This window comes from Sturnus vulgaris, chromosome 5, assembly GCF_052056855.1.
Source record: "Sturnus vulgaris isolate bStuVul1 chromosome 5, bStuVul1.hap1, whole genome shotgun sequence".
Classification (NCBI taxonomy): Eukaryota; Metazoa; Chordata; class Aves; order Passeriformes; family Sturnidae; genus Sturnus; species Sturnus vulgaris.
In genome coordinates this window covers 21,101,960-21,122,704 of record NC_142247.1, presented here as the reverse complement: position 1 = coordinate 21,122,704, position 20,745 = coordinate 21,101,960, and the positions used below count along the sequence as shown (strand labels likewise).

General features: G+C 33.1%; 1 protein-coding gene across 5 annotated transcripts in view; it reads right to left on the bottom strand.

Moving 5' to 3' along the window:
- LRRIQ1 (leucine rich repeats and IQ motif containing 1) overlaps positions 1–20,745 on the bottom strand; it is a 113,188-nt gene that overhangs the window by 57,606 nt on the left and 34,837 nt on the right. For 4 of the 5 annotated variants that reach the window (XM_088165018.1, XM_088165014.1, XM_088165015.1 and 1 more), the window contains exons 18-22: positions 19,408–19,527; positions 3,978–4,067; positions 3,138–3,259; positions 2,438–2,533; positions 1,988–2,073 (exon numbers count right to left, since the gene is read on the bottom strand). In XM_088165018.1, coding sequence (XP_088021144.1) covers positions 1,988–2,073; positions 2,438–2,533; positions 3,138–3,259; positions 3,978–4,067; positions 19,408–19,527 — 514 coding nt within the window. The remainder of the gene's footprint in view (positions 1–1,987; positions 2,074–2,437; positions 2,534–3,137; positions 3,260–3,977; positions 4,068–19,407; positions 19,528–20,745) is intronic. The other variant, XM_088165017.1, reaches the window with a different exon arrangement.

Here is a 20,745-nt window from a genome sequence, read left to right as displayed (position 1 = left end):
TTGAAAATTGCTTCTTTATACCTTATAATTCCCACTTCTAAGTTGCTGCTGGTTACTTACTTTCTGATGGGTATGAATGTTTATCACAAAAAAAATTATTTTCTTGTACTTAGTATACTTCAACTACTTTAAATTAGAAAGCTAAAAAGGAAACAGTTGTAATTATAACACTGAAGACCTGCAAATTCAAAAGAAAGAACAGAAACAGTATTGCTAAAACTAAATCCTGCAATTTTCCATATGCAGTATCACTAAGTACAAGATAAATGAACCTCATTTCAGTGGAGATGAAGGCAATAGGATGGTAACTTCTTTGGGAACATTAAAAGACAATGTTGACATCTACTTATTCAGATGAATGTGCTGTATGAGAAAGAATAGTCAGCTTGATAACTTTTTTCCTGAAAAGGGATGGACATATTTTCAGTCACATTTTTTGGTACTGGAAACTACGCTTTCTGTTCATCTGAAAAAAAACCGTGATTTTAATGACTGACAGAAATTCATATAGGCAAATTATATACACAGGTTATTTTTGTACTTGATGTAATAGTCAGAAAGACAAAAAAAAATCTAGATGAGGTAGTGTCAAGAGGAGAAAATTTGAAACTATAAAAACATTGGGCAACAGTTTTTTCATTTTTTTTATCTAGAAATGTACTTTGAGAATATTCCAAGCATTACATTAAAAAGCTCAACAACCATACATCATATTGAATAATCTGAACAAAGTGAACATAAACATATCCAAGAAATCCATTAGAACTACAACAAAAATAGGACAGCAAATTTGATATGCTCAATCAGATATCTATGACTGGATTAATTACTAACATAAGACAGACAGCATATGGAGAAAAGAAGATATAACCTAACAAGTTCTATTCATTGAAAAATTATACAGAGGCCAAAAAATGGAATATATATATAGAACCTCAGCTGCACACCAGATACTCATTACATTTTTTTTTTTAATAAGGTAACATGGCAGCACCATGGAAAGCTATGAAGATTTCAATATAATAAGTTTAATTTCTTATCCATATACTCTCATTTCCACAAAGCATGTTTTGTTGATTACCTGTCTTTTTGTCGCCCACCCCTTTTATTATTTTTTAAACTATAGATCATTTTTGTCATAGTCTCAGTCATAGGCGTGGTATTTAAAGTAGAAAAAAATAGAAAAAAAACTTTGCCAACATATATCTGTAGGCTGATTTTTTTCCCTTCAAAGAGCAAAACATCTTTCAATATTTTCAACACTTAATACAGAAGAGTTTTGTAAAGTTATGCAGATGAGCGTAGCTTGTGATACAAGATATAAGTAAATAAGGGTGCATTTTCTAAAGACCATTTAGATCTTTATTAAGTCCTATTGTCAACTAGGGTCTTAAATGATTAAATGTTGTACTATCAGTTTTGACTAATATGTTTATTAATATATTCCAGCAACACTTCTATTAGCATATCATATTAACAATTAATGATTCTAAGAAAGGTTCATTGACATTAGAGGTATCTGAGAAGGATCAGAATACAATTGGATGAGAAGCCATTATCTATTATCACAGTAAATACATAATTTAAAAAAATTAATTATTTACTTTCGTATATATTAAACTGTAGTTTTCATAAATAGTTCTTGCATAAGGCAAAATTTTCAACCTAAGATTTTCCCATGAAGAAAATACAAGAAGCACAAAATGTAAAAATACAAATTCCACATCTAGAAAAAGAGATACATGAACAGGAAGAGATAAAATTTCTGATTACTATAGCTGTCAAATATTCAACTTCAAAATCCGGTAATCCAGTTTTTAAAATCTAAATATTTTGATTTAAACTGAGTTGTTTTTTACTGAATCACACTCCACTTTTATTCAAATTAATGTTTAATGTTGTAGAAGCAAAGTTTTTAATAGAGAAACACTATTTTAAGAATGGAAAAATTACATCAATATAACCATTATTTTAAGTGTTGACTTACCTAAACTTTTATTACTGCATTTTTTAGGTTTCATTTTATGGGCCCTCTTCAGCATTAGCTGTGCAGTAGAAATATCCTTGAAACCCCTAAGGGAAGAAAATAACTTACTAAATATTTCACATGTATTACGTTACACCAGCTGCATATTATTGTATAATACAGTTTTCGAAAAGAATACTGGTGTGCAGTACCCTGTAGTAAGTACTATGTCATCCATAGTATGAAACTTTCTGAGTTACAGAGATAGCTGCAATTCTTATCTTAACATTACATTATTGAAACTTATTAAGATAGTTTCTCAGACACTTACAAAAATAGTTACAATAATTTTTTCTTTGGTAGAAAACAGAGATTCTTCAAACATGGAACTTAAAAAAAGGAAGCAACAAAAGCCAACTATACTATACCTATGCTTGGAAGTCACTATATAAATAAAAGAGCTAAACATACCATTCTTCTGATATTTTCTCTTCTTTTTCAGACATAAATAAAAATTCCTTTTTTTCTTTCCAGTTAGAAAGCTGTGACATTGTTTCCTTCCCTGACCTGGAAACAAAGCATAAGAGCAGTACTGAAAGGTAAGTAAATAAGAAAGGGTGTGGGGTTATATTATTTTGCAGCCTTTGTTAGTCTGCAACTTGTTTGTGCCTTTTAAAGGTACTTTTCAAGCTCGGAAATGATAAAAAAAAATCCACTTTGATACTCTATGAAGGTTTTATCTTGGAGAGTAATAAAAGTCTGCCATCAATTTGAAATGTTTACATTTCAATTACTTGAGACATATTTCAGTCCTTTCACAGAATGCAGCTGTTTAAGAAATCCTTTTTAATCTTTATCTAGTCTTAAAGATCTCTATTTCAACATCTATTTTATAACATATATGAAAAAATAGAAGTTTTATGATTTATAGTCAAACCTAAATAAATAAAACTAAACATATGTATTCTTATATTTCTAATTATGGTAGTCAATGAAAAATAACAACTGCAAATAATATTTAATATATAGGAAGCAAATACATTTTAACTCCAGTAATATCACATTAACCAAAATTAGCAAAAGCATCAGAAAATAGCCTCTTCTTCTCCTTCTTATTTTTGTCAAACTCAAATGAACTAAATACAATTTGAAACAATATAATTTAACTTACCTGCTATGAAAATGGATTTTTTCTGCTGAGTATGAATGTGGTCTGTTAGCACACTGCCAAACTTCTTGTGGTGCTAATGGCAAACTATTTGAATGTTCTCTGGAATCTGAAGGCCTAGAAGGCTTCCAAGAGAAAGAAAAGGAATGCAGCTAATTGTCCCCATAAGATTGAGTTTAAAATGTGCAGGAAAACCTGCACCAGGTTTTGCAGAGTTTATCACTATAAATGAAAGGATTTTTAATGATTATATGCCTATTACAGACCTTACTTTCAACTAACTGAATAGGACAAAAAGGTGACTTTAGTTACACTTAACATCCCTAAATATAATAAATTGTATATTTATAAAACTCCCTTCTCCTAATTGTAGGAAACAAAACATTAGTAATACTATGCTTGCAATAAGAATACAAAACCCTACAAACACAAAAAGCCAAAACTTCAAAGTTTATCAAATATCTGGCAGACATTACAGTTCAATGACCTTTAGCTGTTTTGAAAACATTCAGCTGTTGTCATATAATGCAGATCTTAGTATTTTTAAAGTAGTTTGTCAACTAGCAATTTTTAATCCATTGCCAAATGTGCAGATGAAGTACATCATCTTTTTTTCTGCTACTGTGAAGTAAAGTGTTGAAATAAATCCAAAATAAAGAAAAAAAATAAGCAAATGAAAGAAAATCTAAAAGAAAAATTACATCTGGAGATGAGGAGGAAGTCTGAGACTTCTAAAAGTAATTGTGTTTTTAAGTCACTAAATTGTCGTATTAATCACCCCAGAATAGCATATCCTTAAGGAATGGATAGAGACAAGACTAAGTTGTTTCTGTGACATGTTACCTTTGGCCAGTGCAGCTGGTTTGAGAGCAGGAGTGTTTTTGAAGGGAAACGGGTGGAATCTAGAGTTAGCCATTCCTTCTCTAATGCAGCCTGCATGAATGAGCAAAGTCAAATAGTGCACTGATAAAATCAGTTTAGTTTTCATAACTCTTGCAAAGTCTCTTTTAAATCGTCCTACATACGTTGTACGTCTTTTCAAGTTGTATATCAGAACTGCCACCTGCAGAGCAACCACACTCAAAGCACCTTTGGAGATGCTGTGCTGTTTTATTTTAAACAAATCAGATCAACAGTACTTGTGGGTGGTGAAGGTCCTTTTTGGGTGTTGGTTTTGCATAAGACGCAACTCCTCTTTCTCAAATTCCTGTATTTTATTCCAACATTTTTAGTAAACCCAAGTTATTATAAAAGACTGCCAAACTTCGAAAAAATACAGACCTAAAATACTTAAAGGCATAAGGAACACGAAGAGCTTTGTGTGCTTTTTTTGACTAACAGTATTTTATCTCCAGATGTAGGTGCCTGATTCTGTCAAACTTGCTTTTGTTGAACTGAATTGTTGAGTAATTTTCAATGAAATTTGGGATTTAAAAAGTAAATTCTATATAATGCTATATGCTTCAATTACACAGTTTTATTTCTGATGTAATGGATTAAATGGGAAACTAAAATAATGGTTGGAATGAAGAAGGGTGACAGAATTAGTTACTAACTGGTGTCCTTAGCATTTTAAGGCAGAATTCAGTTTTCTTTCATAAAAACAAACTCTAGACTTTGTTTCAAACCTAACCTGTATATGACTTGTTTTTCTTCTAAGTCCTTGAGGTTTTTACCAAGTCTTTTCACTATATTCTGATAAGAGAGAGAATCAAATCACTACCACACAGTAAGTAAATATCACTGAAGAATTTGGCTTGATTACAAGGCTCAGTCATTCAGGTTCTTCTTACTTCAACAGTAAAGAGCCTGGGGTTCATTCTTTTGAAAATGTCTACTTTATAAAACTGGACTATCTTTCTCCCATTTGTAAAGTATTTCAGACTGTACTGATTTCTGACCCTGAGAAATGATCCTAAGTCTGGATACCTTACTGTGTAGTTTGTGTAGACAGGACTTTGTATGGCCTTAGATTGGTGAACAAGATCTTCCAAGGCCTTTGAAATTCTGAGAGACAAAAGAATCATATTCCAGGTATTTTGAAAGGCTAATTCAGGTTCTGGTCACACACTTTGGTGGCTCTAAGATCACTCTTTGTGCTTCCATTCTGACCAAGCTTTGAAAAATAATGTTTGATTTTATTTTCATGTCTTAAAAGGGTTGAATTCCTACATCCAATTGATTCCCTGTTTGTGGAATTCCCTCTTATTTGATTACAATATGTTTAGGGTTTCATTTCTTTATTTATTAATCTGTAAAAATTCTATGCTCTTATTATTAACAGATAACCACTCTTCCCCTCCTCAATAATTCAATTCATGTTAAATATATAACATTATCCATTTTATCATACCTCCTCTCTTGGGTAGTTGTATGCCTTAAGAGATCTGGGTAAATAAACTGCAGAGGCATGCAACAAATAAAATGTATCATTTTCTTTAACTTTTACAGTTATCTACAACCCACTAATTTATCTCTCCTCAGTGATGGGATTATTCTTATGCTGACAACCACTGAGTGGTTGATTCACACAATTTGCATTAAAAAAAAATCCATTCCAGAAAGCAGACTGTAGTAAATCAAATCCCAAAGCTGATCAATTGAATATGTGACATTGGTACAATTTGAACATAGAAGACTAACTAGTTTGTATCTTAGCAGAGACAAAGCTACAACAATTATGTAAAAGCTGCAACACTTTTGTAAAACAAAAATTTTTACTTTTGCCTAGGTGCTATGGGCAGAATGGTCAAAAGGAAAAGCTATGAGAAAGGTACAATATCTGACTGAAAGCTTCCAGTGTAAATAGGTATTATTCCTCCTTGTGCTCTTTAAATTTACTTCTCAACTGCACTATGCATATAATATTTTCAATTTTTCAGATAAGAATTTTTCACTTATTTTTTAAGACTAGGCATACAATCTGGTCAATAGTGTTGGTATATGCAGGTATATGAAAATAGCAAATTTTAGAAATTTTTCTTCCTCCTCTATTTGCCAAAGAATCAATACAGCTGAGAGAGAGGTAGATTTCCACTTCTTGTACAATTAAATGTCAGTCAACTTAATTGGTGTGTACAATGATGTGTCCATTATTTATCTGAGTACTTAAATGTCTTACAATAGCAGTGAATATTATCCAAGCTCTAATGTCAGATTTCAGACTAAGCCGCCATGCTGGCTAGTTGAAGTTTTACGTCCCTGATGAAATAGTTTGTAAAAGAAAAAAAAAAAAACAAAACAAACAAAAAACTCCAAAACAAACAAAAAATCAAAACAGGACAAAAATCCCAATGAGAAATAACATGGCAAAAGTGTAGACAATTTTTTTGAACAAGAATCACTTAGCAGTACACTGATTGAATCCTTCTGCTTTATAGTTGTACCATAACCCAATTAAAGTTCTTTACTCTTAATATTTATGTTGAAACATTTCTTGCTAATATTTTCCTAGCCCAGTGTTTGCCATTTATCAACTTAGTACTACTAGTGGTTTTATTTCTTTTGTAGCTTATAAAATGTATTTCAGTGTTCTAAGTGTTGAAAAGAAATATCAGTAAAAATAAAAAAATATGAATCAAAGGTATAAATATGCACAACAATAAAAAAAGACATCTGATTTACCATTAAGTACCTCTTTTACTCCTATGAATGTACAGCATATCATAAAAATATACCACACTGATGTTTCCTTTGTCCATAAAAATAAACACATAATTGATTTCTCCTTTCCCCTATGCTTTCCCTGGACATTTTCACAGCACTAAGCTCAAGGAAATTCTGTCTACACTTTCCCTATAAACAGGCCTAATGAGAAGTTTATCACAGATTTACCAACATCTCAGGCTTAAAACTAGATCTATTTGTACTGATATTGTTCACTAAGATTAACAACCAACAATCTGAGATGAATTACAAAGCAATTTAAGTGACAGTTTTAGATTGTATGGTTTATACAAACAGTAATGTTTATTTAATTATTTAATGTTTATTTAATTTATTTCTAAAGCCAAATTAAGTAATTTCCTAAATACTGAAGTATATATACAATATATAAATATGTGTAAATCACATACACTTGATTTTACACATATTCATCTGAAGATATCTTTTATGCTTTTGTATCCTCCATACTTTATTTCCAGTGTTTGTTTCAAAAAGTTTGCATCAATAACTTTCAAGTTTCACAAACACACAAAATATATATAGACCTTTCTAATTCTTGTTGCACCTGTTTTTTGTTAACGCATTTGAAACAAATATTTTATTTTTCAAACACAATACAGTTATCCAATATACCACTCTTCAGGAAGAAGGAGGTGTGAATCTATTAGAATTTTCTTCGTGAATTTTAATAATGAAACTTTCATATTATTAGCTATTTCCATTTATCCATTAGGCTCAAGAACTTTTTATCCTGATTCAAAATGCATTCTTCATCCTTTGAGACACTACTACTACAGGGTTCCTCCTTTGATTTTTTCCAGCTCATTAACAAACTCTGGAGGCTAAGGGATTTTTTTTCCATGGCATATTATATATAGCCTTTTCATTTTGTTCCTCCTACATTTTTCAAGTATTTACTCAACTGCTTCCTTTGCAAAATGTAATGACTATTTACACCAAGAATTGAATTTCTGTGGTGTCAGAAACAGAATTGAATCCTACAAGGAGCAAAGTCAGTGAGAATGGTTCTGCTAATTAATTTGGTCTGAATGAGCTGCTGAAAAGCCTTAGTTGCAAATGTTATTTACACAATCTAATCATAGGCATTTTTATATGCTCTGGATTACATTCTGGAGCTAAATAATCTTTTATAATATATCATGACTATACATGCAATTAGGGCTGTTCTGAGTCATATTTACACCATGAACAAAAAAATAGTTCTCAGGACAGTCAAACTTACACTCAGCTTTGAAGCGCTTCTACAAGTAACTGTCCAAACTGTGAATAATGCCATCACATATTGCCTTTCATCTCTCTGAGATCAAGGAGGATCACAAGAGCATAATCGAAACCAAACCAATTCCTGAAACTGTACTGTGGTTTGAAGCAGAGGATGCAAAAAGGCATTAACAATACAGGCTGAAAAGAATGGCCAGTATTTGACACCTAACTGTTCTGGTCAGAGCAAATATCCATCTGCATCACTACTCTGCTTTCAGAAGAGTTCAGTAGCACTTGTTTATGGAAAGAATGCAAAAACCTGGACATGATGAAGACAATCCTTCCTTTAGTACATTCTTTTAGACCGTGGAAACTGGTGGTTTAAGGACTTTCTGCTAAAATCTAGGGAAATATTCCTCACCCTAAAACAGTAACTTAATTTCTAATGAGAAATGTAACTATCTAGTCAGCATGTTTGCCACGTCATCTCTATGTCAATCTAGAAAGAATGCCAATCGTGTATATGACTCATAGAATGTAACTGCTGAAGTGGTGTAGATTAACTCCAAAAGGACATCATGTTTGGTGCCACGGGAACTGAAACTACCCCAGGTTTCCTAGTGTGGTGGACCTCAGAATCATCACCTAAGAAAACAGTGAAACTATCTCTCTATACCTCTTTCCTTTCTTCTTTCATCTCCTCATTGACTCATTCACTGTTTCCAGGACAGCAATGGTTTAGTCAGAAAAAAAAATTATTGATTTTTAAGTGGTGCATTTATTTCTATGATATTTTAAGATAAAAACAAGTAGATTACCCAACAATGTAGACAAACAGAAGAAAGCTTAACATCCTTGAACTAAGAGTAATGACTGGCTCCTGATCATTACAATCTAACAGGAAGAATGGCAAGGGGAAAAGAAAAAGGATCTTCTATTAGAAACAGTATAGAAATAGTGTGCAGAATCCTCTGCTTTGAAAAAAGATTCACCCTTCATCCGGTTCACCTGTCTGGTTTTATCCAACATGTTTTTCTGTACTTCTGCTCCCCTCTGAGGTAGGCCATTAGCGTCATCCTCAGAAGGAATGACTCTTTCAACCAGATGTTACAAAGTATCTGCCCTCTCCACATTCAAATTTGTTTTCAATAAGAATACTGGGTAATCAGAGTGAACAAATAAATGAATAAGAATCAATCTTTACATTAGTCTTCTCTAGAGAATACAAAATTGAATAAAGTTCTTCAGGCTGGGGATATCCTTAATTTCTAGTTTTTAGTGAGTATATTTAAATAGTGCAGTTAAAGTCTTGTTCACTGAAAGACAATAAAAAAGGTAAAAGCAAAGACAAATGAAAGGCAGAACCTTAACATCATTCTAGGAGTATTTTAAATAAGCTTACAAAAATTCTTTTGGGGCAATACATTCCACATGAAGAACTACTTTTCCTGATGTTAAACATCCTGTAGGATAGATACTTGCTTAGACTGGGAGGAGGCATGGTGAGGCAGAACGATCTTATGCTGAAGGTTTACCCTCTGGATACTCACAGCCAGCCCACTGAACTGTCTTTCATCTGGCAGAAAGCTGTAACTTTTTCTCTTGGTTCCTGGCAAGCATATTTCACTCTGTAGGATATTTCATTTAAATATCACGCTAGTCCTGGACAACGTATTTAATTTCTTTCTAAACTAAACTTATTTTTGCCAAGGCCTGAGTATTTGCCGGGAATTTCTTCTCTTAAATCCTAAATAAGTATTTAAAAATTTCTTAAGAAATCACGAATTTTTAGCTCTTATAGCTGAAACAGAAGAACCAGATCACTTTTCTATGCTCTTTTGTATATTGTTGATAGACTGTGATTGAAAACTTCCTTTGAAATTAAAGATCTGAATATATTTGTGTATTTAGCCTTTTCTTTCATCCAGTCCTTTGAGGAATCAGATTACTCTATGGACTGGTTTTTCTGTGAAACTCAAGTTCATGTGTAAAGCTTAGTTCAATGTTAAGAAGCTGAATATCAGTTTAAATCCAGACTTTAGAAATAACTTCCAAAGCTAAGAAAATGTCAGATATGAACATCCTCAACTGAATCTTCTATTAGCTGCAATATTATTCCACTTACAGTACAACAAAAATTCAGTCCAGATGTTCCCATATGTAAATGCATTTAACAATATTATAAAAAAAATTTAAAATCTTTTTAATTAGATAGCTTAGAGGATACACATTTTACAGAAAATATGCATCTGAACTTCAAGCAGTAGGAAAAACAATCCTTTTCTCTGTCTTCCAGGATTTTTCACATATTTTATGTGCTGAAGATAAATAGGTTAGCACCCTAATAAAGGTTATTTTAACCTTTGGCAATGCTTCTCTTTCAACCACGTTTTTATATAAGACAATATATATACATTAGAAATCTGTGTACAGCTGCATTCTTACAACTGCTAAAACCAAACAAAGTTTCAAGCCTAAAAGAGTAGTGAGTATCACATGAATTCCAGGGAAACATTGCAATGATTAATTGACCTCAGGAGATTTTATAGACTTAGAAAAACTAGTTAATTACTAGAGTACATTCTTGTAGGAAAATGAAAGGACAAGGAGAGTCCATTTCTAAGAAGGATATATTGATGGTTACTTGAAAAATCACATTCTGCTAACAAAAACATTAAGAAAATTTTATTGTAGAATGTCTTCTCCAAACGTAATTTTTTCTAACTTTTTAGTAAGCTGAAAAACTACCTGCTCTCTAAAATTCTAATGCATATATATATATATATATATAAATACACATATATATTTACATTTAATACATACGCCAATGTGTTTGCTCTATACAAATGCAAATAAATGATAATTTATTATGGAAAATAATTGAACAACAAAAATTTCAAGGGCCACAGAAATTATTGTTCAAATAAAAGGTTGAATGTCTACATACATATTTAACTCTCCAAAAGTCTGAATCTTATTGTAGTTCATGACTGCCATTCATGACCTATGTGACCTAAACTTTTCTAAAAATGCATTTCTTTCTTATACCTGACAGTGTTCAAAGGAAGTTCTGTGTCCTTTCTTTGAATACAGGAATAAAAAATACAGATGGGTAAATGGTAACCTCAACTTCAGAATTAGACATGATTCAAGCAAGCATCAGAAATGTTTGCTTGAAAAATCTTTTGAGCTATAAACCCCCATCCATCTCAATAAACATCAATCTCCTGGAACCTTCAAGCCCCCCCTCAAAATGGATCTAAGACCCCTGATATAGTCTTTCCCCATTAAAATAATAAGAATCTTCAGGACTTCTCTCTCACTCTGGCACAACACAGATTTTTGCTGCTCTGTCTCTATAAACCTTTTCCAAGTTTTGCTACTTCCAGAAAACAATGAAACAAAACTTTCAAGGGGCAATGAGCTAAAAACTTAAGAAAAAAAACAGCCAAAGAACCCCTCAACCCTATCTTTTAAATATTGTGCATTCAAAGAATTTTGAAGGAGCATAACCGAAAATGTTCTATCCAGCTAAGATAATGAATACTAAAACACAATAGAAAAGAAAGCTGGGCTTCAGCTTGCAGTTTTGTCTAAGGAAGGGAAGTCATCCAGAAGCACAGGGTAATAAAAAATAGTCTAGTCACAAGTTTATAGTCATTTCACCTTTAACATGTTTCAAAGTTTAGGTCACATCAAAGATTAGATTCAATTTCAAGACAACTTTTCCTTTTTGCTTAAAAGTCCCTATTTCAGGAACAAGAACAAAAAAAAAAAAGGATTTGGAAGCTAAAGAGCAAAGAAGGGCTAAGTTATAAACATAGGTTAACAAACATCTAATTACACTACAAAATCCTTAATTCTAAAGAGGTACATCTAAATCATCTCTCAGAATCACTTATACTGTCCTCCTTATATGTATCGAGTACTGTATCTTCTATTTGCAATAAAATATCCACAAATGAATCTGCAAGTTGAAATTTGTTCATTCATGTCTATATTCTCAACAGCTTAAATCTTCTAGGACATGTACTGATACTCTTTGGAAAGACGCCAATTCTTTGGGATCTTTTCCTGGTTTATGAAATGATCAATAACTACTTCTAGATCCATATTAAAAAAAAAGGTTTTAAGCATTTTTCATACTAAAAAGTACTAGAGTGACTAGTCAGACAGTGTTTAGCATTTAGGACTCCATAGCCCACTCTATTCTAGGACAAACTAGACATAAATAGATTTTAGTTAAATTAAGACTATATTATAGCATATGAGGTGTTTGGGGTTTTTACCATTGTTTGTTGACACTGTTAGAAACTAAAGCATTGCATGAAATGTCCATTATGACTGCACATCCTTTTCTGTGAGACTGCTTCCTAGAAAGTCAGACCCTAGCCAACAGTATTGCTCTTATACTGGACTTTGCACTTACTCTTGTTGAACATTAAAAGGCTCTGGTCAGCCTATCTAGCCTGTGCAGACTGCTCTAAAGAACACTCTGATCCTACAGCATGTCAACCACTGCCCTCAATACAGGGTCATCTGCACTCCTGAGATTGCATTCTGCTCCATCATACACGTAGGTTATGAAATCTTTTACTATTTTGGTCCCCCTACCATCCATGATGGGCTCCATTAATTACTGCCCACCAGTAATAATGACTGTGCAATTTTGCACCACAAAACACAACTATTTGAGCCTGGTAGTGCAGTCAATTTGCCAATGTCCTTATTGTCTACTTTTCTAGCCCATACCTCAATAAATTTGAGGAATAAGACTCTGGGAGACAGTCAATAGCCTTGCTAAAATAAACACATGCAATATGCACTGCACTCCCCTTATTTCAAAGTGCCAGTCACCTTGTGACAGAAAACAATGAAGGTGACGAGTTCTTGGTAAACCCCTGCTAGATTTTCACAATCACCTTCTTTCATGGGTTTAGAAATAGCTTCTGAATGTATTTACTCCAAGCATTCCCAGAAAGTGAGATAATGTTGATGGCTTCTAGTTCCCTGGAACTTCTGCAATTTTCTGAAGATGAGTGTGATCTCTGCCCTTTTCTAGCCACTAGTAACCTCCCCAGTGATCTTTCAAAGATGATAGAGAGTAATCTTAAAATGATATCAGGCAGCTTGTTCAACCCCCTTGGATGCATCCTATCTATTCCCTTGGACTTGCATATGTTCAGGGGAGTTAAGCTGTGCTGCAATTGGATTACATATGCTTTCTTCTAAACGCAAAGGATTTCAAGCTCTAGGCAATGAGACATGCAGAGATTTAAGTGTAGAGGATCACAGAAGCTGGCATCCCATTCCTCTTTGTTCCTCCATAAGAACTGCAATTTAACTCAATAACAATATTCACTGAATCAATGGCATCTTTTCACAGAGCACAGACAAATTAAATAGGGACTACTAAAAAATATTTTTTAATGGAAATCAATGTATGTGGACATGCTAAATATTAGACATTAAACTAGGTATTTTAAACACAACCTATATCCATACCAAAACGTCAGTTTCAACATTACATAAAAATTAAAGAATTTTTAATTCTTTAATTAAAAGAAAGAACTTAGGGAAGATATATTCAATGATTAGAGATCCTTAGCTCAGTTTTCAAGAGACTCCAGATGGAGATGTACTCATTGAGAAGAACTTATGACTGCATTATTGCTTCCATTTATAATGACGATTTTGGCTTAGAAAAATTTTCTTTTGAGGCTACAGTAGTAGTAGAAACGTCAAAGAACTAAAGCTTTTTTTTTTCACTTACATACATTTTTCCATTGCTTGCCTTGCTTATTCAGTTTTGATGCTTGTCTTTAGAAATATAAGACTAGAAGTTCATGATAGCACTATTCTTTGGTATGTCATAGAAGTTAAATGTAATTTAGAAAAATATTACACCATTTGCAATATATAGGTTCCAAATTATATCTGTAGTTCCATGCATCACTAGTAGGCTTTCCTTTGGGAAGTATTTGTTTGAGTCTGGTTATTTAACCAAGAACTGGATAGAGACAATGAAGAAGACAGGTTTTGTTTAAAAATTAACAGCATTTTAGGTGGTAGGAAGAATTGAGATCTCATGGTGGAAGACCAGAAAGCAACTAGAGCACATTCCACATGAGCTGTGAAGCTGGAGTGTTAGCGATAGCCTTTAGTAGCTGGGTTGTGTTTATTTTTTCAGGTACTGGCTGCAACAAACTACTTCTAAGCCCAGAATATCTGAGACAATTAGAAAAGGAGATAAGCAGCACTGCTGAAAAAGGTAGAAGTTTTATGCATCTGCAGATGGCACAGACTATGAAAGGCATGCAATCCATTAACACAGCAGCCGAAGCAACAGGAACATATCAAGTGATTATTGATAAAATTGGAAAAAAGATTGATCCTCCAATAGACTCCTTAGGAGAGAGGTTTTTCCTCCTTCTTAAAAGAAGGGTATGGATCTACTGAAATTTTCAACATACACTTTTTTGGTTTTCTAAAATACTGTAACTTTACATGAAATTTGATGAAAAAAGGATCATATTCTTTGCAGCATACAATACAGAATGGCTGGATGCTGATCTGACATTTATAAGCAATTACAGGAGCTAAACATACATAAGAGTGTCAAGATACAAGAAATGTTATGGGGACGTTCTAATCCACGGGCTACACTTTTTCCTGTTACTAGCCAGAATACAGCAATCACTGTCACAAATTCACAATCATAAGTTCCAGTCTGAGACAAACCACATTATGGAGGATTATCAGAAAAGAAAACAAAACACATCATATGGGTCTAGTTTGGACATATGATAAGAAAATTAAAGATGGGAGACATGAGGAAATTCTTTTTCTAATTACTGTTTACTTATTAAGAGCACATATGAGCTAGTTCTTACTCTTCCCACTCCTCAGAAAAGAAAAAAATGAGAAGAAAGAAAAATAAAACTGCTGTGGAAGACAAGCAAAAATTAGGAATGGCTGTGCCTGTGTGTGGATATGCAAGAAAAAACAAAAAAAAAAAAAAGAAGGAAACTCCTGAACAATAATTTCAAAAGCTATCAAAAAGAATGGAATATAAAAAATCTACATAATCAAGCTCAGAAAAAGAAAAATACTGTCTCAGGACAACAGTGTTATCTCCCTTGATGAACAAAGTGATGCATTTTTATTTAACTTGGTTGCAACTTATAAAGTGACTTTCTTTTTGAAAAAGTATGACTAAAGTGATTTAAATTAAATTAAAAATGAAGTTTTTAAAATAGAGTACTTACTTGATGTGCCATGTAATCATCAATACTGATATTTCTCTTTATGAGAATAAGACGTGTCCATATTTTTATTCAGAGTAGGAAAATAGTAATTTATTCAGTGGTCATTGCTCAGGGTGAAGAATAGTCTAAAAACTCATCATATTTAATTTATTCAGCTTTCTGACACCTTGGCAAGTTTAGACTTTTGCATTTGGCTCACATCATATTTACATTTAAGAGAACAATAATACAATAGTTAGATTGTATGAAGTAAGAGCTGTGTCAAGCAAATGTGCTGTCAGATTTCATCCACCAGAGGTAAAGTGAGCTCTGCCTTGTAGATCATTTGCTACATGGATGGACTGCTGATGAAAGGTTGCCTTAAGATCAGCCTTCTGGAGCATGTAGGCTGGAATTCTCCAAAGTCCACATGAAAGACGTGAAGATATCACTAAATACCAAGCTCATACTTTGCGAAACATCTGTTGGCCAGATCTTTCATGTCATGTGGGATAGCCTGTTTGACATCGCACAATCAGAGACACAAAACACTACTGCCATCAATTGCCTCTGGATGGCTTTGGCAATGTATGGGAGCTGATATGAATACAAGAAGGTATCAGCAATGGTTTGGGTGAAACGACTAGTATTCATGCTATTGTTAGAAAGATAAAGCCCATTCCTCTACCCAATCACATACAATCCATTTTTCATGTGATATGGTGTTTAATTAAATAAATAATTATAGTTAAATAAAAATACTAAATTATAGTTATATAATTATATTTTAATATAATTTAATATATTTTAATATAATTATAGTTAAATAAAATACTAAAAATATACTATTGTTCATTGGGCATAAATGAAGATCTTTATCAAAGACTAGGGTTTCCCCCATGTTGTTTCACAGCCTCACCTTCCATGGAACACTGGGTACACTGAGTTTATAATGAAGATATTAAACATCATTTTTGTGAAGACTGATGCCTAATGACTTATTGCGCTGTGATATTTACAAATGGTTTAGATAGGTGCTTGCTCAGTAGTGATTTTGAAAAATGTTAGATAACACTGAATAAAATCATAATGACTGAAATCTACATAATAGTATAAGAAAAACCTAAGCCACCACAACAAAAAAACAACTATTCAAAAAGCTTTTAGACAAGATTTAAGACATTTGTATCAGTTTCCAATAAGGAAAGGTTTTTCTGCCCTTCTCTCTCATTTCACTCACCCTATACAACACTGAAATCTGCAGTACAAAATGGTATCCAAATATTTTTCTCTTCCTTCAAACCCTAGCATATGGGATCTCTTAGCCCAGCAATATGTACTCCTCCCCACACACTTGTTTGAGACACAACAGATAGCCACTGATACCATGTGTCATTATTTGGCTCTGCTTCAGCACTTTGCTATAAAACATTGAGACCAGAAAGGAAGGAATAAGAAGTATAGACTGTTCGAAATTCCAGCTGCTTGTTTCTCCAGAAGTAGGAAATCCATATGATTTGGTATTACCCAACTGCAGAGAATGAAACAGCTACAGACACATGGAAACAGACAACCTAGTACTGAGTAGCTAGTCTGGGCTAGACAGAGTAGAGTACATGCCCAGTATACTTATGCCACACGTTTCTCAAAATCATCTCTTCAGCACAGACATTTGCCAAAAAACCCCAACAACAACAAAAAAACAACAACAATAACAAAAAAACCACCAAATATTGCAAATAAAACTAATTCTAGTTACAATGATCAATGCTGAACATTGAAATATTCACTCACTGAAAAAAATAACCTTCACAGACATATACACTTTAAATTTATCATATGCACTGCTCTGTAGAAAACAGATGTCGTTATATTTTTCACCACAAGAAGCTAGGGGCTTAAGTAACTTATTTGACATCAGTCCACAGTTCAACCTTTGAGCCTGCTGTGCAAATTAAAATGTCAGCTCGTGGTTCACCTGTCATCATCTGAACCTAAACACTTCCTGAGAATTTCTCCCTAAATCCATGTTTTATTTCATTCCTGATAAACTCAATAATAATTTGGGGGGGGGGGGGGGGGGGGGGGAAGGTGTGTCAAGACTAGAGGGTGATACAGTACAAATCTCTGAAATCAACTGGGCTTTTTTCTCCTGCCTTCTCCATCCCTTCCTTTTCTCCCGGGCCTCAGGAACACCTGTCCAAACGCAATTGTCTTGTTGACAGAAAGATCGAACAAAACTGTCTGTGTACTTTTCAGTTAAATTAAAAAACCCCAAAACCAAACATGACAGGGTTATTTGGGCCAGACAGAGAGAAGCAAGAATGGCTCAACTGAATTACTATGTGTAAAACTCTGGCCTACTGGCTGAGTAATTCAAAACAGGATATTTTCCTTCTTTAATATACGAACAGATACTTCCTTCCTGTGTGAAGAAATAAAACCTTCAACGATCTGCTTTTTATTATTTTAGAAAGAAGCCAGGGATCAGAGAACATCAACTAATGAAACTGTTTTGTATATGTATTTCAAATTAAAATGAAAAAAAATCCTAAAATTTAAGCCAGATCTCTATGTTTACACACATTACATCAAATGATTCTTGGAACTTCTTCATCAAACCTTTTGCATGCTCTTAAATAAAGCAGTAATTCTGAAAACGTACCTTAAAATAGTTGCTAAAAGGGAGAAGAAAAAAATAAAATTATCCTAAGTCATCAACTCATTGGCAATAATTTGATAGAAAGCTCAGCTATTTTCTATGGACAGGAGTTGGCAAAAGAATCCCGGTATCAGATGACCAAAGACTGATCAACTACAAACTGCACTGCACCAACCAACAGCATACTTGGTTTCATAACTCCATGATCCATACTAACGTCTAATTATAAATGAGACCTAGTCCTGCCAGTAGCAGGGCTATTGCATCAATCTCCTTAGCAACATTACAGTGCAATATTGATAAATGGCTCTTGCAAAGACACAGCAGCTGAATAAGCACATTCAGAGACAAGGGTTCACGAAAAAAATCTTAGTTATATCCTCTTAGGTCTCAAAAGGCCACATTGCTGTTAGTTTTCTTTGCTTTACCTGAAAGCACTAAAAAAAAAAAAAAAAAAAAAAAAAAAAAAAAAAAATAAGGCAGCCAATGAATGCGAACAATTAGAGAAAGCAGTTCTCCAGACAAGTACATAGGTGATTCATCAACAGCTGCCTTACTATTTAATATGCATACTGGGTCTAGAACTTCCCATATAGATTGTCTTTTGAGGCTAAAGAGAAAAAAATTCTTTAAAGATTCTTTTTCTTGTTTACTGAATGGCAATATTGAGCCCATAGACATTGCTTATTTATTACCTAAGCATAGCTAAATTCAGTTTTGAATGTCATGTTATTCCTCAAATTCCTCTGCAGCCTACTTTTATTTCTTAGAATGGAAGCTTCTCATCCAATTTCAATCCTTTTGAAACTGAAAGAGCATTTCTAACTCTATATAACTTGTAAAAATAACTAGTAACAATTTCTGATTATTAGACATAACAGAGCTGCTAAGTGTGGGGTGTGGGTTTTTTTCTTCTGATTTACTCATATTTCTCTTCATAATTTACTACTGTATTTAAACCTCTGATTTTTTAGCACATTACACATAAGATAATAAACCTGCTTCACCTTTTGCTTTGGGGATATGTTCTTTTTACTGGAATATAGCTGACATTGAGTGTCACAGTATTTTCTAAATTGATCTCATTCTATCATGAGAATTAAGAAAATACTCGTTAAAATATTCCTGAAATTATAATTTGTTACTAAAATACTAAAAATATAAACACTTTGGAATAAAAGGAACTGCTTCCTTATTCTCATTTGATTCCCTTTTAGCTGTAAAAATACATGGCATTCTATAAAGGGTGTGGCATTAATAGCACAATAAGTACCAGAGCATCTCAAAGAGCAGAAAGCAGTTAATCCAAGACAAATACATTTAAAATAGCTATCGATAACAAATGCTTCTTTATTTCTGGACATCCAATGTGTTAACTCTAGCCTTGATAGTGCTTTGCATTTTTTTTATTTCCAACATCTACGTGATTGGTTAAGAAGAATAGTGAAGACTTTATGATAATTTCTGTGCTTACTTCAGAAAATGTGAAAGCATCCACATTTATTTCTTCATATTCATCTTCCACTTCATGACTTTTAACATCTGCAAGAGCGCTGGACAGTTTCTTTCGCAAAAGAAAACCCTTCCAAAATGCCTAAACAAAAAATGTAAAGCATGTTATACACAGCCATAGATCAAACCCAAATCCAGATTCTCTATGTTATCCCATTAGGAAGATAAAACATCTTGGGCCTTTGTTTAATAGCTCAATGATCTGTTTTTTGAACTTTATGTGACATTTAAAACTACAAGACAAATTAAATGCCAGCATATGTCTAAAGCTTAGAGTACTCAAGAGGCTCTCTACTAGTAAGCAGAAAGGAATCCTGCAACTCCCTCAACTACAAACCTGGGTCAACTAATTAATTATTTGACAATTCCTTCAGGGACTATTATAAACTGAAAGGAAAGACTACATAAAAAAAACCTGAGTGCCAACTTTCAAATTACCGAGAATAAAAATACAGATGTACTTAATATCTTATGGTTTACAAGTGGCAATTCTTGGAGATGTCTCCTGTAATTGACTTGGGTCAGTTAACCTTTTTTAACTAAGATCTTTATTTAAAAAAAATATACACTAAGCAAAATCATGTCTAAGAAAAGGGAGCAGATTAGGAATTAAAGTCCTAGAAAACTAGGAAGGTATTAGGAACATATGCCAAGCATAGAATCATGTCCAGCAAAAACACTTCAGAGATCAAAATGAGATAAATGGAATTAAGAATACTGCATACAAGACAGCAATTTCCCCCCAAATCAGTATTTGACATCATTAGAATTCAAGTGTTTAAAACACCATGCAAAATATTCTCAGTGTCATAAAAGAAGTGGTGTTGCACACTTTAATGGCTCTGCAATGAAGGCACTAAAATAAGAAGGGTAAATCTCACAATCTGTCTCAACATTTAGATTATTAATTTTTAGAAAAAGTTTGTCTAACCACATAAATTATTGAAAATGTTATTCTACACACGTATTTCCTGATTAAAATAAAATTATTGAATGTTTTAGAGCTGCTTTCTTATAATTTCATTGTTTTTATTTTCCTACAGAACTTCATAAGTATCCAGATAAAATATCCTGATATTAATGAGTGATCAAATGACATATATAATTCATTCAACAAAGACAATTAGTTTTTAGAGATTCAAAGGAGAAAAGCAATCCTAATGATGTATGTGGAAGGCTAAATTGTAAGGCAGCTGCTAACAGAGATGTATGAAAGCACCAGGTCAGTGCTCAGTCATGATAAAAAAGAAAAATCACATGAAGTAGTTTTTAAGAAACCAAATATAAACTTCCTTACTGT